General features: G+C 43.9%; 8 protein-coding genes across 8 annotated transcripts; 4 read left to right on the forward strand and 4 right to left on the reverse strand.

Annotated features, from left to right (window-relative positions):
• Positions 1-4,892: 4,892 nt before the first annotated feature.
• On the forward strand, positions 4,893-6,653 carry EDB82DRAFT_469742 (uncharacterized protein; the record flags this gene model as incomplete). The annotated part of the gene is made up of 3 exons (XM_065607933.1): positions 4,893-4,970; positions 5,310-5,994; positions 6,196-6,653. 3 exons carry the CDS (start codon positions 4,893-4,895, stop codon positions 6,651-6,653), a joined length of 1,221 nt encoding a protein of 406 aa, XP_065465236.1.
• Positions 6,654-9,956: 3,303 nt separating this feature from the next.
• On the reverse strand, positions 9,957-11,029 carry EDB82DRAFT_2020 (uncharacterized protein). Its single transcript, XM_025732405.2, has 2 exons — positions 10,779-11,029; positions 9,957-10,647 (listed from the first exon to the last, which is right to left on the reverse strand). The coding sequence occupies exons 1-2, from the start codon at positions 10,822-10,824 to the stop codon at positions 9,962-9,964; spliced, it is 732 nt and encodes a 243-aa protein (XP_025591333.1). The 5' UTR covers positions 10,825-11,029; the 3' UTR covers positions 9,957-9,961.
• A 1,995-nt stretch (positions 11,030-13,024) lies between these two features.
• EDB82DRAFT_469744 (uncharacterized protein) lies at positions 13,025-13,495 on the reverse strand (the record flags this gene model as incomplete). Its single annotated transcript, XM_025732402.1, has 1 exon — positions 13,025-13,495. One exon carries the CDS (start codon positions 13,493-13,495, stop codon positions 13,025-13,027), a length of 471 nt encoding a protein of 156 aa, XP_025591330.1.
• Positions 13,496-14,219: 724 nt separating this feature from the next.
• EDB82DRAFT_482232 (uncharacterized protein) lies at positions 14,220-17,058 on the forward strand. The gene is made up of 5 exons (XM_025732401.2): positions 14,220-14,469; positions 14,541-15,019; positions 15,073-15,753; positions 15,806-16,781; positions 16,830-17,058. Exons 1-5 carry the CDS (start codon positions 14,438-14,440, stop codon positions 16,903-16,905), a joined length of 2,244 nt encoding a protein of 747 aa, XP_025591329.2. The 5' UTR covers positions 14,220-14,437; the 3' UTR covers positions 16,906-17,058.
• A 96-nt stretch (positions 17,059-17,154) lies between these two features.
• EDB82DRAFT_542675 (RTA1 like protein-domain-containing protein) lies at positions 17,155-18,045 on the reverse strand (the record flags this gene model as incomplete). The annotated part of the gene is made up of 2 exons (XM_025732400.2): positions 17,155-17,828; positions 17,886-18,045. 2 exons carry the CDS (start codon positions 18,043-18,045, stop codon positions 17,155-17,157), a joined length of 834 nt encoding a protein of 277 aa, XP_025591328.2.
• Positions 18,046-18,685: 640 nt separating this feature from the next.
• On the forward strand, positions 18,686-20,033 carry EDB82DRAFT_482234 (putative Zn(II)2Cys6 transcription factor). The gene has a single exon (XM_025732398.2). The coding sequence runs from the start codon at positions 18,704-18,706 to the stop codon at positions 19,886-19,888; it is 1,185 nt and encodes a 394-aa protein (XP_025591327.2). The 5' UTR covers positions 18,686-18,703; the 3' UTR covers positions 19,889-20,033.
• A 1,797-nt stretch (positions 20,034-21,830) lies between these two features.
• Positions 21,831-25,113, forward strand: EDB82DRAFT_438256 (copper amine oxidase). Its single transcript, XM_065607776.1, has 14 exons — positions 21,831-22,314; positions 22,367-22,381; positions 22,436-22,748; positions 22,798-23,212; positions 23,265-23,353; positions 23,401-23,432; positions 23,488-23,517; positions 23,569-23,621; positions 23,674-23,757; positions 23,811-24,159; positions 24,211-24,383; positions 24,435-24,636; positions 24,689-24,914; positions 24,968-25,113. The coding sequence occupies exons 1-14, from the start codon at positions 22,064-22,066 to the stop codon at positions 25,055-25,057; spliced, it is 2,322 nt and encodes a 773-aa protein (XP_065465237.1). The 5' UTR covers positions 21,831-22,063; the 3' UTR covers positions 25,058-25,113.
• Positions 25,114-25,369: 256 nt separating this feature from the next.
• On the reverse strand, positions 25,370-27,982 carry EDB82DRAFT_438259 (pectin lyase fold/virulence factor). The gene is made up of 4 exons (XM_065607777.1): positions 26,516-27,982; positions 26,228-26,467; positions 26,080-26,178; positions 25,370-26,028 (listed from the first exon to the last, which is right to left on the reverse strand). The coding sequence occupies exons 1-4, from the start codon at positions 27,903-27,905 to the stop codon at positions 25,526-25,528; spliced, it is 2,232 nt and encodes a 743-aa protein (XP_065465238.1). The 5' UTR covers positions 27,906-27,982; the 3' UTR covers positions 25,370-25,525.
• Positions 27,983-27,993: the final 11 nt, after the last annotated feature.

Below are 27,993 nucleotides of genomic sequence, written 5' to 3' on the forward strand. Positions count from 1 at the left end.
ATAGCTTAAGACGCATTCTTTTCGTAAATATGACTATCGGAGAGCTTAATGCGAAAATCTAACCACTATTCGCAACTGGTTCAGGCTAGTAGAGAATATAATCGCAAAGTATAGTATCAGATTAGATAATATCTGGAACTTTGACGAGACCGGCTTTATGATGGGCGTTATATTAAGCGGTATAGTCATCACCAGCTCGGAAAGGCGTGGAAACCTAAAGTCAGTCCAGCCTGGAAACCGTGAATAGGTTACTGTGATTCAAGCGATTAATGCAGAAGGCCAAGCGATCAATCTATATATAGTGGTTGCAGGCCAATATCACCTTGCCAACTGGTACCAAGACAGTAACCTCCCGGGCACTTGGGCTATCGCTATGACCGCAAATGGCTGGACAGATAACGAGACGGGTCTCGACTGGCTGAAGCACTTTAATCGATGCATAAGTAACCGATCAGTTAGTCCCTATTGTCTTCTAATCCTCGATGGTCACGAAAGTCATCAATCCGTCGAATTCCAGCTATATTGTGAGGTTAATAATATTATCACCCTCTGCATGCCTCCTTATTCGTCGCACCTGCTTCAGCCACTTGACGTCGGGTACTTCGGGCCGCTGAAAAAGGCATATGGTCGAGAAATAGAGCATCTGATCAGAAGGTCTATAACCTACGTTTCCAAGACCGAGTTCTTCCAGGCCTTTTACGCCGCCTTTTAATTAACTATGACCGAGTCAAATATCAAGGGGGGCTTTAGAGGAGCTGGCCTTGCTCCTTTTGACCCCGAAGTTATTATCTCAAAGCTTAATGTGCAGCTACGGACTCTAACGCCTATTGAAGAGGTGGCCCAACAAGCTCAAGCTTAGACTTCAAAGACCCCAAATACAGTCCTCGAGGCCGGATCACAGTCTAAATACCTTAGCGATCGAATCAGAAGACATCATAGTAGCTCCCCAGAGTCAATCCTTGAAGCTCTTCAGTCTCTTACAAAGGCAGTCACAAGGAATATGCAGAAGACTGCCTTGCTAGAGGCTAAGTGCCGAGAGCTACGTGAGGCAAATAGTATACTTAGCCGACGGCGCAGGGCAAAAAGGACACGCCTATAGAATAAAGGGAGCTTAACTATATAGGAAGGTCATAATTCAATTGATCAGATAGATATAAGTACGCAGATATTGGCCGAATTATCGAGAAGTGGTGGTCGAGGAAGGTCAGTTAGGCCGGGTATTCGGCGATGTGGTATATGCGGCAAGCCCGGGCATAATGCAAGGACCTGTCAGGTAGTTCCGGAGGCATCTGGAGATAAGTATAGTAATTGATTTTAATTGATCAGATAGTCTGTTGTATTTTTATTATAATTTATCTTAAGAAGGTTGAGATTTTTATCCTGCTCGCTTATCTATCCCGCTCGCTTATCGCGTACGTTATATAGGATTATCTTTAGCTAATTAAAAGTTTTATAGTTAAATTCTATTCCTTTTTAAAAGTATATTATTGTTAACATTTATAAGGCTTAATATATTATTTTAAAAAAAAACTAAATTAAATAGAAAAGAGACTTATTAATTATGTTTTAATATTTATTTATTTTTTCTTATTGGCTATATTATTATATAATTTAAAATATCAGAATATAAATCTATTTAAGTTCATATTTTACTTCTTATATTATAAGAGATTAAATATTTATATTATAAATATATTAACTATAGCTGGCTTAGCCTACTATATAGAAGGTATTCTTATAAGTTAAAGTATTAACTAATCTATACTATAATAGTAACTATAAAAATAATTAAATAGTTATTAAAATAACAAGAAATAATCTCTAATATTAATATAAAGAGACTATTAAAGTAAAGGCAATTAAGTAAGTATTATTATTTTTTACTCTACGCTCTATGCCAAGCCTGAGTTTTCTTAAAGTTTTCTTATAAATTTAAAACTAAAGGATCTATATAGATTAAGAACCTAATATATTAAACCTAAGTTTCTCTTAATAGTTAACTTTCTTTACAAGATAATATAGCAATAACTAAACTCTATAATAAGAGGGCAATAAAAGAAGCTTCTGTATGCACAGTAGCGTCTTCCTCTTGCAACTTACCACTGAGCACTTCTAAACCTGGCAGTCAGTGAATCCTTAGTCTATCCGCTACTAGCCGCATCACACAGCTAACCAATCCGCAGGCCTTATATAATATAATGCCGCCTGTTTCCAGAAGAAGAAGCCTCTACAGTGGCATCTATAACTATTACAATGGCTATTTCTTCAGCCAAAAGGACACCATAGATACCATCTTATTCAGTGACAATAGCAAAGACCTGAAGTAGCCAAGGCATAAGGCTAGGTGCCTCAGAGAGATCGGGCACGACGACGATAACGATAATTACAGCCTCGTCAGGTTGATCGCCTTTGGCTGCGACCTCCTCTTGCTCTTCGTAACGCGTTTTCGAACCCGCGAGCCAGGCTAGATGGTGACAGGGCTTGAGCAGGAGCTTAAGTGCCTAAGGGACCTTGAGAAGAGGCTTGCAGGAGGGCCTAATAATATCTATTACGACGAAGTTACCTTCCTCGAGGAAGTTAGGTTAGACAGTAGGCATAAGACTTAGTATTAATGCCGTAGGTCGCAGATAGCCTAGGCTAATAAGGTCTTTAATAATCCTATTAAGTTCATAGAAAATAAGATTGCAAAGGATACCGCTAAGGTAATTAAATTAATAAGGATATTTATATTAGAGGCCTTATAAGTAATAGAAGCTATATATAGGGTTAATAGGGTTAACGAAAGGTTAAGAGGGTTAATTAAAGGTTAATAAGGTTTACTAAAGGTTAGTTTAGGGATTCTATTAGGGATATTGAAAGTTAAAATATAGGCTAATCTAGAGGTAAAAGTTAACTCTATAGAAGTTGATTTAATTATATAATATATTATTTCAAAATTCTATTATTAAACTTATATTAAGATATTAGAATTTTAAACTATATTTTAAACCAAGGGATTATATTTATTAATTTAAAGCTAATATAACTAAACTAATCATAGAGTAATTTAACTTAAAGAAAGATAGATATAATATTATTATAGTAAATTAGGTCTTTAGTTATATTACTTCTATTTCAGAGCTAAGGAGTTTACATAAGAATATTATTAAGAACTTAAAAGCTAGAGGTAAGTTTATTAGTATAAAGGCTAAGAGAATCTAGGATTAGTATATAAGCTATAGTAAATATAGAGTTACCTTTACTATTATTATAGAAATTCTAGGCGGCTTAAAGTACTAGGTTAATTTTATTACTAAGCCGCTATTTTCTTTTAAGGCTACTTCTATAGGATTAATTTATTCCCTGTCTGATAATATTGGAAAAGAGCTTAGACTAGTTAAGATAAAGGTTGCCTCCGCTGAAGATATAAAACTTATAAAGAATAATTATAAAGTCTAGGAGGATTATCTTAAGGGTCCTAACTTTGTCGTGGTAGTAGCAAAGAAGGCATGGAGCAATCTTATTATAAGTTATCTCGTCTCAAGTATGTATATAACAACTATACAGTGCTCCCCATATATGGAAATATTATCCTTTGTCCCTTCTCCACAATAGCCTGCAAATACAACACTATCAATTCCTCAATGCCTTCTCTTCTTGAATCATCAATCCAATCATCAAAGTCCAACTTTCGGAACTCGCCACCATACTTATTTTGCACATATGTAGCGAAATCTGTGGGCGGAACTTTGACACCACTCGAGTAATGCTTGAAAGTCACACCTGCCCTTGTAACCCACCGATCTGATCTACTTACTACACTTCTCCGAAGTATTTAACGGCTAGAGTTTAATGCATCCGAGGATCCTCGGGTAAGAATTCAGAAGCCCCTTAACGTGGTTATTGACAACGAAACCCGTTAGTTATCATAGCTGTATATAACCCGCTGCGCCTTGAAGCTTTAACCTTACCTCGAGACACTAGTGTTAAAGCGTAAGCAGGAATAAGAAAAGGACAATACGTCAAAGCGGTTAGAGCAGCTCAAGGTAAGCGCAATCATGCCTGCCATATATTAAGATAAGAATAAACTCGGCGACAAGGACTAGGCCATTCTAGAGGCATTTAGGGATATCCTTCAGAGCTTTAAGGACACAGTTAAGCAGCTTAAAGGTAATAGGATTCAATAGAAGCGCAAGCAGGGATATTTAAGTCCTATAGCAATATATAGGATATAATTATAGGATATAAACTTCTATTAGCTAAATTAGAGAAAGCTAATACTATATTTAATCAATATCCTAGATTTAATTACTTTACGGTTAATATTAACTTTAGCTAAAAGAAGCTTAATAAATACTATAATAAACTAGATAAAATTCTAATATATTATATATCGCTAATATTATATCCTGCTTATTATTAGAGTTATTTTTAAGATAATATAGTCTAGATATTTAGCATAGGTTTTTAAGGTAAAAGATATAATATAGTCTATTTATAATAAAGAATATAAGGTATTAAAAATTTCTATAGAGAATAATAATAAGCTAGCCCTAAAGTATTAGCAGATATAATACTATTCTCCTTTTAAGTAATATAAAGATAAAGCTTAAATATCTCCTTATAAAAATATACACCTTAATAACTTAAAAGATAAGTATACTAGGTAATAGAAGGATATATTATCTAAATATAATATAATTTAGGATTTACTAAAGTATTAATATATATAGCAGTTTAAGCACCCTAGGCTATTGCAAATTGCAGTAGACTTTATAATAGTTTAGCCGATAAGCACTGAGTGCAAGAGACTATCCTCGGAGGCAGGCCGCATAGTGACGCCTCTTCGGAACCAGCCAGAGGCAAGTACCATTGCTATTTGCCAGGTGCTGCTGTCATGGCTGCCGGCAGGCATGGTGGAGGAAGTTAATCATATGCTGTTGGACAAAGTGGATAATACAATGGGCGTAGATTCGGTGAAGGAGAAGTCAGTAAGCGAATGGCTTAGGGGTTTGCCAATGCAGATGCGGAAGGAGAAGGCAGGGTGGGAGAAGGCTTGCAATGGCCGTTAGGTTTTAACCTAGCGGTGAAAGTAGGACGACACGGCATGGGGCACTGGTCAACCATCACCGCAACACTAACCAACTCAATATAGGACCTGGGTGATCAACTCAACAGAGGAAATGCTTATTAAGCAGTCAACTCACTCAATTGAAGGCTGAGGTTGAGTGGATTGCGTTGATCGCCACCCTGCATATTGTACTGACTCCAGTACGTCTATGGATGCGTCGAATTTACAAGGGTTGGCAAACAACTTGCCGCTTCCTCAGTACATGAGGCCAGCTATGGTAATCCCGCTGGAGACGTTGCCGTTGAACAATAGCGGAAAGGTTGATCGCCGGGCAATAGCAGCCATGCCATTGCCAACTTCACAAGCATCCTTTGACGCATCGAAAGCAACACCAGGAAGAAAATCAACGCTTGTCGAAGGAGAGTTGAGACTCATTTGGCATGACGTGATATCCCAAGCAGAGATTGTTAATGGCACGAACCTTGAGCCTGACACGGACTCCTTCCACGTTGGGGGCAACTCACTGCTCCTCGTCAGACTTCGAAGTGCAATCCAAATGTCAATGGGTATTGCACTATGTCTCAGCGATATGTACCGCTCCAGCGCGTTGTATGGAAGGGCTGGTCTAGTGACACAACAAGAGAGCTCTGACTATTTGCGTGAGGTTATTGATTGGGAGGCTGAGACAGCTTTGCCTCATTCCGTTGACTTAAGCTACTCGAGTTATGCAACTCCCATCAGGACAGATGTTGGTCTTGAGATCCTTATGACAGGCTCAACATCATTTCTGGGGAAGCAGATCCTCCAATCTCTGCTGAGCTTTTCGTCAGTTTCACGTATCTACTACATCGCTGTTGACCCAGACTCTGATGTCAGTCATCCCAAGGATGATCGCGTCACGCTATATCATGGCAGTCTGAGTGAACCAATGCTGGGACTCAAAAGTGACACCTACCAGCACGTTCGAGAAACTGTCGACACTATCATTCTCGCAAGATCCCAGGGCCATTGCCTGAACAATTACTCAACCCTTCGCACACCCAATGTGGAGTCAATGCGACAGATAGGAGTCTTTGCTCTTTGCCGCCGGATTCCCATCCACTTTATCTCATAAAACCGTGTCACACTTCTAAACCCCACGGCAGATGCTGCCCTTCCACTAGTCAGGGTCAGAGACCATGAGCCTCCTACGGACGGCTCTGAGGGGTTCACAGCAGCCAAGTGGGCAGGTGAAATCTTCCTCGAAAACCTCTCCATTGCAGCCATTGCCAATGGTTCAAGGGAGCTCCCTGTCGCAATCCACCGACATTGGGCTATTGTGGGAGACGAGGCTCCTATCGAAGATGCACTCAACGCTTTGCTACAATACTCGAATCTTATCCATGCTGTTCCGCGTATTTCGAGTCTGAATATTGCTGGCTACTTTGACTTCCTTCCTGTTACAGATGTCGCTGATTCCGTTGCCGAGTTTGTCATATCCTTACAACCACAAGATTATAGAGCTTGCCGACGGGACCTCTCTTTTGTTAAAGCTCATGCTCAGCCGTGGCTAAGAGGTCTCTATGCCCTAACTGGGACTCAAATGCGTTGGCATCCTTTCTAAAGAGAATAGCTTTAACCACAAGATTGATTACGAGGCTAAAGCAACGGCCCCACCGTTCCTTGCTATAGAACTTAAATCTCTCCCTAATAGTATCTATTACAGTGTCATTATATTATGCGTTATTAAGCGTAAAGTACCTAATTTTCTCCTCTGAGATTTTATATAACTTAAGTATTTCGATAATCTTATATCTAATATTAGCCCCGAAGTGCCGAATTATTAGCTTAGGCATTCCCAGCATAAGCTTACAGGCCTTGCTGTCCTTATTTCGAAAGAAGCAGATAATACTATATAAAGCATGCTTATTCTGCAATCTCCAGCAGTCAAACGAGATATATATTAACCCAGGTGCATTTCTTAATACCTCGATTACGTTCCCTTTATGTTTTTTAAACTCGGCAACGGCACGCTTGCGAACCGTATCAAGACCGACATGGGCATCCTTGCTCACGACGAAAGGGCTGAGGTACTCGAAAATAGCCCGCAACCTCTTGTTTTCGGGTTCTCGGAAGGACAGGTTGCTCTCGACGATCCATTCGGCCACTAGACGCTGGAAGACATTCAATTCAAAGCTCTTAATAAATCGGTTTGCAATTGCTTGCTCTCGGGGCGCGTTAAGATCGAGGTTGAAGGCTTTCGTTATCGTCTGGTATCCTGTCGACGGTTTCTTTCGAGACGCTGGCGCAGACCATTTTCCAGAGGGGTCTTGAATTTTGTGGTAGTCCCAGAGATGCCGTTCAGCGTTCAGCGTTCTGGGTGCCAATGGCAACTACATTGCTGGGCATCGGTCTGTTCCTTTTAATGCAAATTTGTAGACCCATCACTGCTCTGAGTCCTTCTCGATATCGAAGGTGTACTCCTACACCTATGATTTTATATTTCTACTTCATTAAGACCACATGTAGCCACGGAAGTGTCAGAATAATTAATCCTTGTCTCGTTAAGTGGCGCGAGCTTTGACTGGTATGGACGGCTTGGGTATTAATGGAGTTGGTGTTGAGGGGTCCGGTGTGAAAAGGGAAGCTGCTATAAGATTTGTAGTCTTAAAATCTGAACTTTAGGACATACCAAAGCCGAAGAAATAAGACGCCAAAGAGGCAAGTCGTGAACGGGAGGTCAGACTGGTGCTAATGCAAGAGTCGTTAGATAAGCGAATCACTTATAGAGTAATTTTTATCTAACGGGTTAATATATTAAGCTAATACTATAGTAAGGAGTTCTTTGCGGTACTCAGATTAAAAGAATAATTAGATATAATAAGAAGTATTTCCTAATAAATACTAATATCTAACTTATCTTATATTAAGCTATCTAGCATGAGACTCTAGGAATATTACTACAATACCTAATTAACCTTTCTAATGCAATTAACTTAATATTATAATAATATCAAGTTAATTAATTAGTAAGAATAAGCTCTATTAAGTTAGGTTCAGTTAATTGACATTAACCTGGTTGACAACCTCTTGATTGACGTTGCGTTAATCGCCACCCTGGAGAGAACAGCTTCCCATCCATCTTCAACAACCTTTCTCCGATGATCGTCTATAGAACTCTCTCATTATGTACCACAACGTTATCAAAATAATTACCCTCCTCTTCGTCAACCTCCCTATTAAGTACCTCTTAGAAGTTAGGGCAGATATAGGGATGGCTATAGCCGTGAGGTTTTCTATAGCTCAAGGAATAGTTTAACTTTAATTCCACTCTATCTACTCTACGAGCGCTTTAAGTAAAATGGATAGTTTATATAATTTATTAGCTGACCAACTTCATAGAATGAATCGTGGATTCAATGGAGTGGATTGCAACTCTAGGTGCGGGATATATAGGCTGTGGCCCGAAGAAAACAGGATTAGTAAGTTAACACTACATGCGACTGCACCCTACTGTGAAAACGGGCATTTATCCTTGAAATCCCTCAGTACAATGGCGACGTTCTAGATCACGGTCTACTGGCGAAGGTACTAAAGGGCTAAACCCCTTTCTTAACAAGCCTGATCTACAAGGTAGCATCGCCCTAGTTTCTTATATCTCCTTAATAGTCATAAGGCACAAATACATCGCGCGCAAGGAATCGACAGGAATGTCATCAAATCGTAATCTAGTAAAACTACGGTACTTCCTTCACAGGCATTTCTTGCCTGCGATAGAAGTACCAACATCCAGGCCGTTTACAAATAGCTACATCACAACAGTCACAACCCCACTGCGTATTGCTGCCGGCCTTTCTGCGGGCGATCCTACGGTCGAGGCTATCGTCAGATGCCTCAATTGACGGAGCCCGTCTTCGTCGGCCTCTTTGAGAGCTGTGGGATTGAGGACCAATTTGAATGCCCTGACGTCCTAGGCAACGCCCTTGTTTCTTCCCATTGACATGTTTATGCTGCTCCGCCGGCGTAACTTCGTCTCCAGTACGATATCTTTGCTTTTCCCCTCGAAGCCGATGATACCTTCATCCACAGAGATATTTGTGCCTTATGACTGTCAAGAAGATACATAGTCAGTCTATCTCCTCGGTACTACGTCATCAAGAGGAAACGTAATTTATCACAACAGATGGTTTAATAACAATAATTAAAGAAAACTCAACCTAGAATGGAAGCTCAGATTTATCTATAATAGGAGTCCCCAGGATTAAGAGCTAAAACTGGGCCCTGACTAAGAGATTATAAACGTTTCTAGTAATAGCTATGGACGAGTGTGTACCAAGAATCGTGAATAATATGCCCGCATCGCTTATCCTCGAACGTTTACTATTGTAATACTACTATTATCTAAGAGCCTAGCTGTAAACTTCCTTCAATGTATATGTCAATAACCTAATCCGAATGGCTTATTCCTATTGTCTCAGGAGGTCAAAGTTCGGCCAGTGTCATTACCGCTAGCCGGGAGTCTCTTGCTAATGCAACCCCAAGCTTGCAACTAGTCCATTGTAACACACTTTGTGGCTTGAAGCCAATCATATAAAGATACAGAATTAAGGTATACGGAGTGGGGCTATACGCATCCCAGAATCTAGCAGGTCATCGTGGCCTGGGTCTGACAGCGCCAGCTCTCGGCGAAGCTAACTAGTGGATCATCGACACGGCACTTTAATGATATTTGTGTGGATACAAACCGGTTTCAAGTGCCAGAGTAGTTCAACGAACTAAAGAAGGTGGCTGTATCTAGTACATTATTTATATGTTCCGGGCGGACTGCAGCTGCTAGTGATGCAGTACGTAAAGGTGAGAATATAAAGTGTCGGAATAAAACAGAGAGTAATTTAAGCGAAACCTGGCTTCTGGTTATTTAATATAACTAATCTACTCGCAATACATCATGTCAGATTGATGAAGCGTTCGAGGTATTGCGCCGTGATAGTCCCCCTCGATGTACTCTATCTTGACGACATCTTTATTATATAAAGTGCAAATTCTTGAGGAGCTGGTGTTGTAGAAGGGAAGGGCCGAGTTGGGCATGCTGACTTGGATTTGGCCAGCACTATAGTCGCCTGTTGATGATGGGGTCGATACGTTGGAGGGGTTCGTGCAGGAGATGGTGCTGGCCAGGTGTCCGCAATTATCAGACAAGGGAATGTATTGTTGGCTGTAGTCGTAGGGGATGTTGTAGTCTCTAGAGAATGGTGCAGGGCTAGGAATGGCATCGTTACTAGTGCTGAGGTTTCCATTGCAAACTGCTGATGTTGAGAGCTTGTCAGGACACAAAGGCTGTCGTGCAGTGAGAAGTGTTTCATGGGAAGATAACGAGGCCATTGGCGCCCCCATAACCTCCTTGAGTTGAATCAGCTCTCTCTCGATTGCCGTATTACGACGTAATAAATCTTGAATGGTCTGGTCACGCCGTTGGTTGCTCTTGAGCTCCGCTAGCTCGCGCTCTAGCCGCTCGATGTGTTCCCTAGTACGGATGCGTATGGCCCTCTGGGCCTCTCGATCGTTGGCTCTCTTGCGGGCGAGCTGTCCGGGAGTAAGGGTAGAAACCCTTCTGGTCTCTGAACAACACTATATTAGTATGGTAATCATTGGTTGCTCTGTGCTTTTCGCTTGGATTCTATTGAATGTAATGTATCGGAGACCTATAGCATCTGACTCAAAGAACAAACAAGGAGAATAGATGACTTACTATTTCGCCTGGGTTTTGCGGGTTCTTTTGATAATGTTTGGGTCATTGTGATTGTGTATGTATGAAGAGGCAGAAAGCCGACTGAAAGTTGGTGGCAAGCGGGACCAACGGTACTAAATATACTGTTTTTTGTTCTGCTTTTATGTGTATGTCTCGGTCTCTTGTCTCAATTCTAAAGCCACCTGCACGATGATGGTAGAACTAGTAGTAGCCTTCATGTCCCAAGCCTCTAAGAAACGCTGTGTAAGGGAGGGTGTAAATTTGTCGCCCCTCAAGAGACTTCCCTTGAACCCTTATGGAGAGTCGGAGAGTCCTAAAGGCCTCAACTCCTCCCGATGTCTACACCATCGTTTTAATATTGTATTTGTGGATGATCTATCGCAATCTCCGATGACTGGGGTCAAGACTTGCTTCAGCGAGGATCTACACTGTAAGAAACTGACATGCAAATAAGCTTTATAACAGTCGGGATGTCTCAAATCGAGTGCCAAGATTGCACATCAGACCCGCAGAAACGGCGACGGGAATGCCAAATTTTGTCTGGGTAACGTCTCGTCTAACAAGCCGCAATGACTGTGCACAAGGGATGACACAGATGAAAATCAATATTTGCAATCTCGGCCTAACCCATGATAGCCAATCAGACTACTCCTATGACAGGCTCCCACGAGGCACGGACCAAGCCCAGTTAAAGATGAAAACATGCATGTCACAACGGTGGGAAATGTATGAAGGTGGCCCCGGAATGTGTAACTAAGAAGGGAAAAGTCCTCCTTTCTGGTTGTCCCGACGTGGTGCAATGGTTTCATACAACTCAGGGGCCCAACTTTATACGTCGGGATTCTCCGCCACCTCACTGTGGATGTTGTGCATGAGCAACCCTGCTTGGGCTAGGGAAATCCCGTCTGTACACGGAGGTTCATGTCCTAACCAGTCATCAATTTTATTTGAACTGAATTGGTGCTGCTCACTGTGCTAAGCCAGCCCCAGGCTTCCTCCATTTACCCCACACCTCCACCAACCGGCCGGCCGGTACGCTTCACAGGCAAATGATCCACCTCGTTCCTTCTTCTGGAGAGGATTGGCATGCCCCCTTGTTCTCACTCAAATACTTAAACGCTGCATGGAGTGCAAATCGACATCTTCGAGTCAGGTCTTACCCTACTTGGGTAGGGCCTAGAAATCGGCCCCCGTGCTTTCGTTACAAGCCTCTAGCACGGGGCATGCACTGACCGGGCAAAGGGGCTGCTGACAGGGGAAGAAAAAAAAGGTACCCCAATTTTGCAGTAGAACCTGCCCAATCTTTATAGCTTCTCTACCCGCAAGTCCCCGTTTTCTGCACCTATAATGCCCACAATTATTCATCCATCACAACACCACGACAGAACAATGTCAACACCAAACGGAAGCGAACCAACGGCCCGAGTACCGCAGTTCGCCAGGAGACAAGACAGTGAGATAACAACATGCAGATGCAGGGTTCATGACTAATGCGGAGTAGCTTCTGCACCTTTCATTTCACCACAATCATTCTAAGACAACCCACCGAAGAGTATCTATATAGACATAACAGTCTGACCTGATGATCCGTGACTAATCTTTGTTTCTAGTCGATGACTTCCCACGAGGCTATCCCTCGCTATCAGCGTTTCTCAGTGGTGATAAAGAATTCACCATGTTCTGCTCCTTCTCTCGGCTTCACGCGCGAATACTACTTCACAAGCAGGATGAATTGGCCGAGCTGGAGCAACGCCTCGATCAACTTGACCAAGCGGACAGCAAAGTGGATTCATATCGACTACTTACCAATAGGCACATAAGTGGGGATACAGAACGTGGAGCGGCTGCGCGAGATTGAGATAAAAATGAATGAATATAGTGAGTAACAAATTCTAGAACGTCAAGTGCAATGCTTATGTGTAAGACAACCTTTTGGATTCTGTCATGACTCATCAAGAACGCCCTGAGCCGGAAGAGTCGCAGATACAGAGTGTTAGAAATCGGGTGGATGGTAAAAGGCCGGTTTACTCCGAAATCACGTTTCTTGTTGATTGGAGTGATCTTAAGCGCGCTAGACCCACGATCGAAAAGGGGGGTCTTGAGAATATGCTCGCACGTTACTCTACTTGGCCGTGTTTCCATGCGATATACGAGGTAGGTGTCTGCTATCATTTGTATTATCATTGTGCTAACCACTCATTAGTTCCTATCAATTCTCGTTAGTTACAAACCGCCTACTTAGCAAACTAAACTGACACGAGGTTAGGATACATCCGCAAGATCCAGCGATCCACGATGGCTGAGATTAGACAACTGTGCGATTGCAGCTTGGGGTACGCGAGAACCTGGACTTCACGTTTGACATTTATCAAGCGCTTCGAAGACTGTTTCAATTGATTGGAAGTTCGTTTGGTGCCTCGAGTCACGCGGTCCATGACGAGTCGTTTGACGGCAACGAAATAAGGCGACTCGCCTATCAACCCAAACAGCTCCATTGTGACCTCAAAACTAGTGCCAGCACCCAGGCGGCTGTCAAAAGTGAGAAGCTCGGGCTGAACGTAAGGTAGTTCATTTCGCACTAGCATCAGGACTTCTTGCAAGATGTTGTCTGTTTCCAGGCTTCCGATAGAAGCAGATGATGGCGTCCACACATCAGCTGCATCAGACGTGTCGTCGAACCGAGAGTCCCAGACTCCACTACCCTCGTTTGACTGCATCTTGCAAATGAGACTTCCATAACTTAAGTAATAATAATTCGGTGTTAATGGCCGTTATGGTAGGTGTTATGAAGAACAAATGTAAGAATCAGGCTGCAGGCAACTAAGTTGGGTTTCTGTTGTTCATGTATGCTTCACAACTGACCAATCAAATCATTGGTAGCGCGCTCTTCGTCGGTTCACTGTTGGGGACCAAACGGAATAGAACGATGATATTTCATGACTTTGACGCGACGCGAAACAAATGACAAGGTGAGCCTCGGCAGTTTAGAGGGACAAGAAGATATCGTCATCTCGGCCTCTTTATTAAATACCTAGGGATGGTGAGGTCTCAGTACAGGTGCTAGGTCAGAGCTGGAGCTGTCGCCCTGACAGGTAGTTGCAGGTTAACCGGATGTTTCACAGCCGGCCTTCCACCAACAGTTAGAGGATCAATAGTTCTGAGAGCGTTCCAAGTCTTTATAATCATTTTCATGGCAGCACATACTGTTCATAAAGACCAAAAACTTCTTGTCGTAGCTTTCACAGATGAATCGCTGAGGGTTCAGAGAGGCCCGTCTTGACCACAGATTTAAACCCGTCCAAGATGTCTTTATTTCCGGAAGCCTTTTTAAGGGATGCGACTGACGTCAGTATTGACTTTATCGGCCCGTAGTTGTTCCTAATCTATTTGCTAGTCACGTGCCACTTAACTTCTAACAATGTTGATTCTATACTGATTTACAATGGTCTGGCAAATCTTCTTGCACTTAGGAGGCTTCTGGAATCAGAAGCCCATATCGTTAGATTCATCAACAGTAACAACAAGCGTCCCAAGGAAAAGATGCTGATTTTCAAAGCTTTTTGATTCTTCCCCAGAAGAGGCTTAATAATCCACTTTGATAACTACCGAATCCTTATTCTTAATGCCACAACAACCCCGAGTTTTTACAACTTGCCAGCATGGAAAACCCACCCGCTTCTTCAATTCCCAGGTAGGTTACCCAGAATCCTCTATTGCGGGTTCAAAAGCAAAGATGAAATATAGTCTGACCTGTTATGACAGCGATACTGGCCATCATAACTCAGATGATTCCAACATGGCACCTAAAGAGACAGAGTGCCTGCTAGAGGTTGCACAGTCGAAAAATATTCCCAGCAGCGTTTCCTCTGCTGAACCACATGTGATCAGACCTAAGGTGGGCGCGCGTCTTTCTCGTGAAACACAGGGAATTTTGAGACAATGGTTCAATGCTCATAGCGACCATCCATATCCGGATGATGCGACCAAGGAGGCATTTCGCCGCTTAACCGGTCTCAGCAAGACGCAGCTTAGTAACTGGTTTGCTAATGCTCGCCGACGGTACGAGTCGACTACATCATCGGTCCAGGCGCCTAAATCTATTGATATTCCGAAAAGACCAGGAACACCTCAGCCCCAACAAGAAGCATTCAATCCAATGCAGAGATGGATTGATTCGCCGCCCGATGATGAACCTGCTCCCATTTCCGCTATTGTCCGTGCAATGGCCGAGTCCTCGTCCAGTGAGTTACTACCTACCAACCACCAACAACAACCTATGCTAATTGACAATCAGACCCATTCCCTTTGAATGATGCGTGTGGCCCCACATTATACCAATCTTCCATGAGCAGCGCCGGGACTCCTGGGCAAAGTTCAAGTTCTTCTGCGTGGTCTGGTGGCTCTAGCACCCACCAAGGACTGACTCGGCATCGTGTAAGACGTAGAAAACGAGCCAAAGGAAAGCCGCAACCTTCAAAGCCGACCCCATTCGAATGCACCTTTTGCACCGAAAGGTTTCACAAGAAATACGATTGGCAGCGCCATGAAAAATCGATTCACTTGGGTCTCGAACGATGGCTTTGTCGTGCCGAAACGTCTGAGTCGTTGCATCCCGAGAGTGGCAAACCATGCTGTATCTTTTGCAGTCAAGAGGAACCAGGCCAGGAGCACATCCAAGATCATAATCCACTGTCTTGTCAAGAACGCATTTTCAACCGTAAAGACCATCTAAGACAACATCTCCGCTTAGTCCACCGGGCAGATTTTGTTCCATGGTCTATGGATTCCTGGAAAGACACTATATCTGAGGTCAGTTCCCGCTGTGGGTTCTGTGGTATCTCTTTCAGCACATGGCAAGCTCGAAGTGAGCATATCGCGGAACATTTTAAGATGGGCCAGACGATGGCGGCTTGGACAGGTGACTGGGGGTTTGACAAAGAGGTTTCCGAAATGGTAGAAAATGCTATTCCACCATGTAAGATACCTTCCCTAATGCTAACGTCATTTTCGAACTGACATGTTGATAGACCTCATTTGTACCGAGCGAAACTCTCCCTTTCCATTTCAAGGCAGCAATGCTGCGGCAAGTTCCCCATGTTCTGCCTACGAGCTGATAACCATGGAGCTAATGCAATTTGTGGAAACCTACCATGAAGAGAACGCATCAATGCCTACTAACCAAATACTTCAGCTTGAGGCCTGTCGCATCATCTTCGCCTCGGAGACCATGTCGACACTCGATTCCTCCCATCATGACCCTCCGTCTTCATGGCTACGTGATGTCATTATGTCAAATCATGATATTGTTGAACAGGCACTCTTTGGTCCAATCCGATCAAGACAGCATAACAGACTGCCTTCTTTAGAGGTTAAAGGACAGCTCAGTCTTTTTGACAACTGCCCTCTTGAGTTGGGTTTACATGTGTTTGTCGAATGTCAGCGAAGCTCTGGCCGCATCGACATTTGGGACGCTGAGCTGCAGCAAGAGGCTTGCAGGATAATAAAAAATGCCAAGGCGCCTACCGTACAGCCATCATATAAGACGGTATTGGCCTGGTTAACCGACATGATACTTCGATCTCCAGATTGGCTGTTGAGCTTTAGACAGCGTATGGCCCTCCTTCCCGATATGCCACAACCACGCCTCGGTTTAAAGCAGAACGAAGGCGTCATTGGATTTATGGAAGACACAAACTTGATGGATCTTAGCACTGTGGTCTTGCAACAAGATCTGCATGAGATAAACACGGCAACCTCTGACTTTCCGCAACAAAATGTTATGACAACTGAGAACATTTCAAACAGTTCGATAGATTTTGGCACAGACCAGTCATTTTGGGCCGAGATGAGCCCCTATATGCTAAATGATGCCAACTTCCATGAGAAACTTGGAAAAGAGCTGGGCCGATGGGTGGCATCTACAATGTCCCCACGGAACCCAAGAAGCCACGTGCCAACAGATGAAGAGTTGCGGCATCAAGCTAGATGGATTGCCTATGGAGAGTGAGTAGCTTTACCTGTGGTATCTTCTATCTTCTCTAACTAGTATAGTGACGATCCGTGGAATCAAACTCATGCTGATAATCCTGAGTGGTTACAGCGCTTCAAAGACTCTGTGGGACTGTAGTAATTATAATATTGTTTTAAAACTCTCTCTATTAGTACTCTTACCCATGCGAGTACTGGCAATAAAGGGTATAGGATGTAATAGTACTTTATCCTTTAAAAGGCTTAGTTGCCTATATCTCGGCCGTCTTTGCGCTCCCAAAACTAACGATAATATAATCTAAGCCCAAGGCCGGAGTCCTTCACATCAAACAGAAGTCATCCCTAAGGCTTATCTTTGCAGGATGCCTCAAGATCCACTTCCCCGGTTTTAGGCGTTGCCGTGACTGCTAGGTACAGCCTGCATTTGGAAGGAATTATTTTCTTTTTTCAGATCGGCACTATACCACCCAAGCGTCAATACCATAATTATGGCCATGAAGATGACATCCAGCGCGTAGGTTGGCCATTCGTGATACTGCAGGTACCCATCTTCTCCTTCCTCGTACTCAATTAAACGGTAGATATTTCGGACCATAACAAGCACACTGCAGATGTATAGTGTTGCCATCATAGGGATAAGTCGCAGCTTCGGATTGGCAGCCTTGAACAAGCCCTTGGAAGCCATTCGATAGTGAAAGACAACCGCGCAGAGGACAAAGACAAGGAAGATAACAACCTGCAGACCGAGTCCTGCAAGTACGATATTCTTTCCAGCTTTTGCCTCTTCGATGCTCTTGGGGTCGACAAGTTTGCCCCCGCCCACACCTTGAACCAGAAAGCAAATGATATCGCCAAGAACAAAAATCTTGGAAAGCCATCTAGCGGGGATAAGAGACAGGCTAGGGTAGCCTGAAGCGTGGATAAGGCGTCCGAGGAACATATAAATCGATGCGGCAAATAATATGGGAGCGAGGAGAACGAGAAGGATCTGGATGATATATGGGCCCAGATCACTCAGATGGTCTCGGGAATATGCGCGGGCAGCGAGGCCAACTACTTCAACTGCATCACGGGATTAGCTAGGTTATTCAGAAGATGGCGGGTCTATCGGGCGCTCACAGATTCCCCCTATGATAATAGTTAACCCAAACCAGTGGCGCGTTCGGAAGACACGCCATGTTTGAGCAAGGGTAAGGATCGTGAAGAGGGCGCAAATCGCAATGGCTGCAGCCTTGGAAGGCTCATACCATTTGTAGAGGTTTTCATCTGACGATGCCATTATGTTGGAGAATGTAAAATGTAGAATTGAAGAGGGTATTTGAACGAAGACTGGTGAGTACATCGAGCACTGGAAAATAATGCAGCCCAGACTTATAAATATTCCACTACGCGGTCCTTCCCCTTCTTTAAAGACGCCAAGGTCCTCCAATCTGCACAATGCCCCATCAAGGCTCTGCTTACGATCAGTGAAATTAGTCCGAATCGTCTTAGAGGGGTTCTCGGTAGGGTTTGGTTTGTTGATAAATACCTGTCTTTGCGGCTTATGGACCCTGGCGCTTTGCCTAAGTGGGTAGATCTTAGGATCGTTGCTGTTGAGTCGCCAAAGTCCTTGGTTAGCACCAGGGGCAAAGCAAGATAGACGGGCGGGAATAAAGCATTAGACTGAATTGTATGTGAGTAAGCCTCAGCCTCACACCTGAATTAGTTAGTTGAAGGGAGAGTAAAATGTTTTGATTGCACTCTTGATGGGGCACTAGTCCCGTACTCCATATTTCGTATATCGTATACCGTATACCGTACTTCGTATTCCGTATCTCGTGACATGACGTATGGCATTCCGTTGCACAGCCTCAGTGCTAAAAATTCATTGGCAAACGAATCTTTGTAATCTTTTTTATTATTTTATTCTTTAAATGCAACTTCCGCCAATCGTCCCAATGTCAACAAGAAAAGCGCACACTAAAACTCGATCGGGCTGCATTCAGTGTAAGCAGAAACATGTCAAATGCGACGAAGCCCGCCCATCGTGTGGCGCATGCACTCGCTGGAAAGTCCCCTGTGTGTTCAAGGTCAACCCCAACCGCAGCAGAGCCAAAGCATCCACCAAAGTTGCAGTCAGTTCACCGAATGAGGTCCAAAACCTCTCTCCTTCAACTGTTGAAACCAGATCGCCGTCCACTACTGTCACGCCCACGGCGCAACCAGAGCCCCAACGCGAAAATATGACAATGTGGGAGTTTGAGTTACTTCATCACTATATCACCAAAGTAACCAAGTCCTTTCTTCTGCCTCCATTTTTGCAAAAGTTTCTTAGCGAAGATGCGGTTACGCAAGCAACACAGCACGACTTCCTCTTTCACATCACCATCATGACATCTTGCTTACATCTCGCCCTCACCAAATCTCCATGCTTCACTCAAGCTCATCATGACTTCATCTTGGGTGGTTGTAGTGATGCTATGGCACAGTTCCGCAAGGAGGCGGAGAACATCGACGAATCCAACTGGCGTGCCGTCAGGCCGTTCGCGTTTCTCATGTCGATATATACATTGTCGCTACCACTGCTAGGCGACGCCCCCAAAAGCCCAGAAGCCATTCTCGACGAAATCATAAGAGTTCTCAATCTACTAAGAGGAGTCAAGGATTTTATTTCATTAACTGAAAAAATGAATGTGGAGTATGAAGAATCGAAAGCGAATTATGAGGCTCTTCGAATAACCTCACTATCGAACTCTGAAGAGGAACTCAGCATCGAGCAAATAGTTGCAAATCTAGTTGGCCAAGTACGGGCATCTGAAGACGACATCCACACTCGCCATGAGAACCTAAAGGCAATTGATGGTCTAAGGCGAGCTTCAGATCTCAGCTTTATACTCAGTTTAAGACCAATAATCTGGCCGTGTACGGTGGAGCCGGGCTTTTGTGCTTTACTAGAACAGAGGAATTCCACAGCAATGGTGATTCTTGCACATTATGCTGTGGTGTTGGATCAGTGCAAATCACTCTGGTGGTGCGCAGATTTAGGATCTCAAGTTATAGCAGCAGCTAAGGCTCTTTTACCAAACGATGTGCTCGGGGCAATAGCTTACCCATTGGAAAGGATTAAGATGAGACAGGTTTAATCGGCGTAAATCGCTGGATAAAAAAGAGTCTAAAGATTATTTGACTTGATTATTTGTCATAGCTACATAGTTGAAAGATATGCAGCCTAGGATGAGATTTCACAAGCTGAAGTCTTTATTTAGAAAACATAACGTGTGTGGGCATGGAGCCCAACCGAGAGGTCTAGGGAGTTTGATCTGAACAACCATGTCGTATTTCAGCCAATCACATACCATCGGTGAATAGGAACTTAGCTTCTGGTCAATGTTACATCAAAAACAACCGCTAAATTCTAACCCCCACTCTACGCTGCAGACAAAAACATCGGAGAGTGGGTACCATAAGAGCTGGTGTTTAAAAAAGAGATATTCTCGAAAGCTCAGGACAAGGACCCCGATACTTCATTGAAAACGCTGTCGGAAAATCCACTCAACAGTAGCAATTCAATACATTTATATTCCAGATCAAATCCCTATAGTAGAGAAGGCAAAAAGGAGTATGTTTTTGGTAGATCGAAGACCCTATATTTAGGATCCAACCTATTAGTTTGATATTTGAACTAATATATGACTCCGACATGATATGGTATGCACAATGTTAAGACTGTAACCATGAACTACTTCTCTGCCTTCGATCTATGGAAGTATGTATATCAAAAATACCACGGATTGCTGGTGGACGAATCCCATGGGAAAAAAGTTCAAGTCAGGTAAATAATATCAATTTACCCTATACTGCCAAAACACCAGTACCAGATCGTCAGAGTCAATGTGACATGGACACAGAAGGAAGTCACGTGACATGACACGTCCTGCTGCTACATAATCACACTGGTGGGTCTTAAGCTTCCACGTTCTAGAAAGAAAATAGAAGAATCATCCCTCCTACAACAACACCACCACCCACCAGTGCGATTTGAAAGACATTACATGTATTCAGTCTGACAACAGGAAAACAAGTCTTTTACTTTAATGTTTGTCAACCTACTAAAATCTGTCTTTATTGTTTTTGGAAGCATAAATGCAATCTCACAAGCTGGTATAGTATGCACTAGGTTTGCGGACTATTTCCGCACATACATACCTAAGCGAGGATGCGTCAGAACCTGTCAGGTGGTTCGACGCAGGCATAGAAACAAAGCAATCGAATTAGATGACGCGTTTTCTTATTAGATAATAGAACAACAATCTCTGTAGCATAACGAGGTTGCATGTATTGTGTTCGTTGATGCTCCTGCATGCCAGTTGGATATTTACAGGGTAGATGGATGTCCACTGAAGGTTTCAAAACATGCACATGACTAGCTGTAGAGACTCAATCCTCCCCATCGGACCTGGAAATACTACTGAAGTTAGCAAAGCTATCCGCCATTGGGAAGGTAATTACCAATTTTAGGTTTTCATTATCAATCAAGTACCTCTTTGTCCTGCATAATGTAGTATAGACCACAGTCTAATAGTTTCGATCTTCGGTGCTACGGACAGTCCGCTGTCCGGACCCGTAAAGCCAAATGCAACCCCAGCCCTGCCAAACTGCAGCTACTGACTCGAACGGCCAATCATAGGACTAAGAACGTAGTGTTCTTCATTAAAGAACAATCTGGTCTCGATACGAATGCTACCTGTATTGAACTCTATATCGAGATAAGACTAGTAAGACATGCATTATGCACGATATAAAACATCGCTTATGTATATTCATCTTTCCCTGGTTCTTATCTGCGAACTACCGGTATGCAACCTCCATCTTCCGATATGCAAGCCACAACACTCGCTTGAGAATTTCTTACTACTTAAAGTTGTATCTATGCGGAGATAAGAGGGGCAACTATCCTTATCTTGTCAGATTTGAACTTATCTTCATGATATCGACATGGGCGTTTTCCTTGCCCTTGATAGTGTCTATGGATCTCGCAAAGGTACCGTTCTCGACGACTCCATGAGTCAAGCCATGTCATATCATGTCTGCATAATGGACCGATTTAGAAGATGATTCCACATGCGTTATCGGAAGCGATTATTCGGCTACAGATGCCAATTCTGAGAGCTGTGTCATGATATATAAACCGCATTCCTGAACGACTAATTCGAAGTTCACCACGAACAGAGTCACAGAATCATTCCCTACTGGCTTGGTTCTCATCTGCTCGGAAGACAAGTTTCAATTTTGCACTTTGAGATACGACAAAAAGCGCAATGCGTCTCGTGGATTTCTTGGTCCCAGCTTCTCTGGTTCATCTGGTTCTAGCCAGAGCTTTTCCTGCCGAGAGGCTGAAAGGTCGACAGCTGGATCAGGAACCTGTTTGTTCCGCAGCCCAACCATCGACGAAAGCTCCTCACAAGAACTTTTGGGGGTCTCTGACTAAAAAAGAGACTGCCGATGTGCTTGCTCTTCTACACATCAATGCAACAGGTTTCAACCTGACCGTTGCAGAGAAGGCTGGAAGGTATGTATTTGATTCTAAACGAATGTACTTGGAGTTTCTAACAAAATTGCAGCCGAGACAACAAGATGTTAGTCTTCTCGTTTGAACGATGTTTTTCTTACACTGACTCACAGTATTCTAGCATGTCGGTTGAACTCATGATGCCTAACAAGACCGATGTCCTCCCATTCTTGTCAGACAGCGAAGGTACCCCGACCCGATACGCCTTGGCTGCAGTCATGTTTGGTGCACCTGAAGCAGCGTATCTCCAGGAATTCAAGGTTGGGCCATTGCCAATCACTAATTCATCAGTTATCGCACCGTACACCTTTGCAAACACAAAGACTGGTGACGGTAAGATTGCAGTTGTCAACCCTGATGCGGAGGAGTATGCGGACTTCAATCTCAAAGTCATGAAGGAGGCAGAGGACGTGACCAAACGTCTCTGGAATCTGGTTAGCTATACGTTTTCAAATCCTTGTCTATTAATCTAACGGAGTAAAGACGGTCGATGATGGACTCCAGATCCCATTAGCTTTTGCGGCCCCTCTCAATGTTACCAACGGCAAAGTCATCATGTGGCAAGGCTTCAACGCGCCTGTCACTAGCATCTACGACACGATTTCGCTACTTCCACTGGGTCTATTCTTGAGGACAGATATCACAGGCCGTGATCCAAGCAAATGGAAAGTGACAGGGTGGGTATACAACAATGAATTCTACAAAGATCTCGATGGTCTCCGTGCAGCTATGGACCAACCTGACTTCAAGGCCATGGGAATGAATTTGGACCAGCCTTGGGCCCACACAACCAAAAACGGCGATGATCTCCCGCTCGATGATCAACCTCCGCCCGCATCTGTTCAATCTGGCAAGTCGAGGTTCTCTGTTGACGAGGAGGAGAGTTATGTGACTTGGAGTGAGTAATTTTCGATTTATTGACTACTATATCTTACTGATCAACTTGTTAGTGGACTTCTCTTTCTATGTCAGTATTACGCGAGATAATGGGCTTCGACTTTATGATGTTAGATACAAGGGGAAGAGGATTCTCTACGAGGTGAGTTTGTGGCAACGATTGAGTTCAACTTTGACTAACCTTTGTAGTTTGGAATGGATGAGGCAATCGCGCATTACGCGTAAGTTATGGACTCACCCTCGCCTGCGCCGTGTCTTTACTAATACCTTTTGCAGCGGCATTGACCCAGTCCAATCTGGAATATGGTGAGTGAGGACCAGTTTGCGAATATTCAGATTTGCTAACTTTGATTCCAGTTATTTTGATAGCATGTCTGGATTCGCCCCCGCAATGATCTCTCTCGTCAGGGGTATGCTTTGCCTTTGATGAAACGACTCGTGTATGACGCTAACATGTCTCAGGATACGACTGCCCAGCATACTCTCACTATGTCAATGTGACAGAGACTACAGGCGAGACGACATTTACTCAGAAGGACGGCCTCTGTAAGTGCCTGCCTTGCATCAAGCAAGCTTCCACGCTAATAAAAACCTTCCAGGCATGTTCGAGATCGACAAGGGCTACCCTATCCAGCGACACTCCTGGGCCGGACACACCACCGTGACAAAGAATATCGCATTCAATGTCCGTGCTATCTACACAATTGGAAACTACGACTACATGATGACCTATGAGTTCCACCTTGACGGTTCCATCGAAGTTTCAGTCAGAGCATCAGGTTACATCTCGTCGGCATTCTACGCTCAGAACGAAGACTACGGATTCAAGATTCATGACAGCCTTTCTGGATCTCTCCATGATCACGTCATCACATTCAAAGCGGATTTCGACATCTTGGGGGAGAAGAACTCTTTGCAAAAGATTGCCATCGAACCCACGACTGAAAAGTGAGTATTCTATTCACATCCGGTTTTTCAAACTCGCTAATTATTCTATAGGTACAAATGGTCTGATGAGACAAGAAATACCATGAAGGCAGTCAAGAGCTTCATTGAGAATGAAGATGATGGCAAGATCAACTGGTCTCCCAATGGTGGCGCAATGTATGCTGTGGTCAATAAAGACGCGAAGAACACCTATGGAGAAAACCCCGGGTGGAGGATTGCACCAGGTTAGTGTCAAGAGCATCTGAAATGAGTATCGACCCGACTGACATTAATAGCTTCTGGTGTGGCATATCTGACCGTCGAAGATTCCTCGGTCACACAGAAGGCCGCGCACCACACAACACATCATCTCTATGTCACTCGACAAAAAGACAACGAGTTATACGCTGTCGGAGCGTACAATTCGCTGACTCCCGAGGACCCTCAGGTTGACTTCAATGAGTATTTCAACGGCGAGTCACTTGACCAAGAGGACATGTAAGTATATTGTTATTTCTGCTGCTATAGACTTGTGCTGATTGTGTTACAGTGTTGTTTGGTTCAACTTGGGAATGCACCACATGCCTCACACAGGCGATCTTCCCAACACCGTCTTCTCAACAGCGCACTCAGCCATGACCATTGAGCCTTTCAACTATAATCTGGGCGATCCTTCGCAGGCTTCTTCCCAGCAAGTCTTGATTAAGACTAAGAAGGGTGGTAAGGCTGAGATCGTCACTTATGGTGCTAAGAATGCGACATGCCCGATTGACCTGGTATGTCCCTCATCATACGTGTTTCCATACAACGCTAACGTCTCTGATCACAGGCACAACTGAACCCCGATCTATCGGACTATTCCAACAGTATCAGTGTTCTCAAGTACCCTTTTGATGGATCAAAGCCAGACCGTTCTTGAGGTTTTCTTGTGGATTTGGATGTGCGAAATTTGAGCATTTGAGCTTGCATGGAGTCTGAAAATGTTAAAGGAATTCCTCACGCCAACCAATATTGGTCATAGCGGATAGGGGTGACTTGGTCCCTTGCCAGGACTACTTCTCTAGAAATCTATATCTGTTCCCATATGTTTCTCCACTTCTCGTTGCTGTTTGCTACCTACCCTATAACTCTTTGTGAAATTTCACTCTATTCTTGATATTTTGTAATTGTTCTAAGTATAAACCTTGCGGTGATTCCGGGTTACTTAACAAGTGAGACTAGAGACTTAGTGATAGAGATCTTCTATTGTAGATTCGTAAATGGTTCATGTGTGTGGAGGATCCAAAAGGAGGATCAACAAACAGGCTCCATTTTGTTCAGACTACCTACATTTTAAAAACATATAATCGTAGATTCAAACAATTCCGCCACTCCAAAAGATGTCTCCCTAAGCGGTAAGAGAGAACTCCTTTTGTCGGCTAGATGATCGCGTCCAGGGGTTTACATAGTTCACTCTAGCAGTGTAGTTACCTTCTGGTGAACCCGAGAATGTATACACAGCCATCGCATAATCATCAGCCGGGATCAAACTGGGACTATACTCCTCTTTAAAAATAACACCAACGCCCGAGAGATGGAAAGAAACATCGACAAAGTCCACGTCGTCGAAGTTTGTCACATTAACAAAGACGCGTCCACGATTGATTTGAACATCGAGGTGACCATCAGCGATGTCAGGGCAGTTTGTAACAGGTTTTGTCTTGCGTTTCGATGGGATAACGCCTGCACGATATGCAGCCCTCTGTGCCAAAAGGCTTGTTGCGTTTACGTGGGGGGCGAGAAAGTTACGAAGAAACGTGTTGTTGCGTCTTCCAGAGAAGTTCGGAAACCCATCTAGCACTTCGTTATCTTTGATTCCGAGCTTGCCCCAGTTGTCAATGACGGTGTTCCCTAGGTATGTTAGCAATGCTTCTGCTACATATGGATTATGAAGGTGCTTACATCCGGTCAACTGCTCGGGAATCCAATCGTTGGGCGCATAATATTTCCCTGACGTGAAGCCAAGGTTATTAAACCAAGTAATATTTCTTGAGGCTTCGTCTATTCCAGGTATTAGCAAGTGTCTTTGCAAGGTATGTGAGTTATGTACCAGGGTATAGAGCCTGCCATCCTGCATCATATATAAAGTTGGACGATACTGTTGTGTTTGGTGACTGCGATAGTGTATATACACCACCAAAGTCGGTGTGTGATTGACCAAAATGGTGAATGAGATTTCCCTCGACCAGGTTATTCTTCATTACTGTTGGCTCATAGTAGATAGGCTGGTACTTGTAAAGGCCTCGTTTAATATATTCCTCGCTACCTCCTGCGTCATTGCTTCCCCATCCTGGCACTTGTTAGTAGTCTCACTCGCAAGGGAGAGCACAGGCCGTACCATAACCATGACATACACCGCTATATGGATGATTGTAAATGTCATTGTGTGTGATGGAAGAAAACTGCGTGTATGTAAAAAGTATCGGAACGGTGGATGACCAGAGAACTGAATTGTTATTGAAGACGTTGTTCGACACGTGGATGTGTGATAGAAGCATTTCTGACTCTGATGGGTGATGTGCATCGGCTTGTATGCCTCCCACAGTGATGCTGTTGCCCATCACCTGCGTGAAATAGTTTTCGGAGATATTGATGTTGTGTCCACCAAGTCCGATACCAGTGAAGTGAGCGTTCTTATCGTTCCCAACACCGATGCCTCCAGCACCAAGCTCACGGAACGTACAAGATTGCATGCTGATGTTGTGTGCCGCACTGATCTGGATCGCGCTGGGCATCTGCCACCAATGAGGTCTTGAAGCCTCAAACTCGGGCCATAGACTGTCATTTCCCATGTGGCCGCCGGTCTGCTGGTCTATGTACCCGTAGATATCCGGTTTTAGCCACGTGCTGTGTTCAAAAGTAATCCCTTCAAAGTGCAAGTTGTGAACTGGCTCCTCATATGTTCCCCCAATAGCCAATAAAACCTCTTCAATGCCAAGATAGGTCGAGGCGGTGGTCATATCATCGCCTTCTAATGGCTTATAATAGATAATCGACTCATTTTTGTCGAGGTAAAATTGACCACCGTCAGTCAGAAAAGCCTTGACGTTTTGAATCCACATGCCCCCATCCCAAAACGGTTCTGCAATCTGGTCGTAGCCAATGATTTGGTTGGCCCATATCCGACTCTTCATTTTGAGCACCCTATCTTCAACTGTGTCGATGAGTGCGATCCGATCAGTGAAGGAGTTGATTGCACGAAGCTCACCGTTCTCAATACCAGGAGTCTCCATGATCCAGTCATAATCTGAGCTATTCCAGGTCATTCCAACCTTAGTGTAGTTAAAGTCCTTCCGGTTATGAATCTGTCGTCTGGCATATTGAGCAGCAAACCCGTTTACGAAAAGATTGCGGGAATTGGTTCCCGAGGGAACCGAAGCAGACCATATTCCGTCATCGCCTTCAACCCAATTTGTGATCTCGAGACCTCCAGAGATTGTAGATCCAGAGCCAACCCATTTAACTGTGGCACCGCTGATGCCAGAGTCGTTTCCGGTGAATGAGATTGGCTCGTCAATCATCCAAGTGCCTGGACTGAAATGCACAGTAATATCGTCGTCAGTGGATGAGATGAGTTCTCGGGCAAGCTCTTGTGCTTTCTTAATGCTTTTAACAGGTTTCCCAGCTGACCCAGGGTTGCTATCCAGTCCCTTTGGATCAAGGTAGATATCTGCTGCATCCGAAAGGGGGATGATAGAAAGGTATAGAGCGTACAGAAAGACACGCATGATTCCGATTTGTATAGGTACAATCACAATACAACAAATACCAGAATTGACGCGGACAAACTCTCACTTTATAGTTGATTTATCTCGG

Source organism: Fusarium venenatum (genome assembly GCF_020744135.1).
Source record: "Fusarium venenatum strain MPI-CAGE-CH-0201 chromosome Unknown EDB82scaffold_1, whole genome shotgun sequence".
Classification (NCBI taxonomy): Eukaryota; Fungi; Ascomycota; class Sordariomycetes; order Hypocreales; family Nectriaceae; genus Fusarium; species Fusarium venenatum.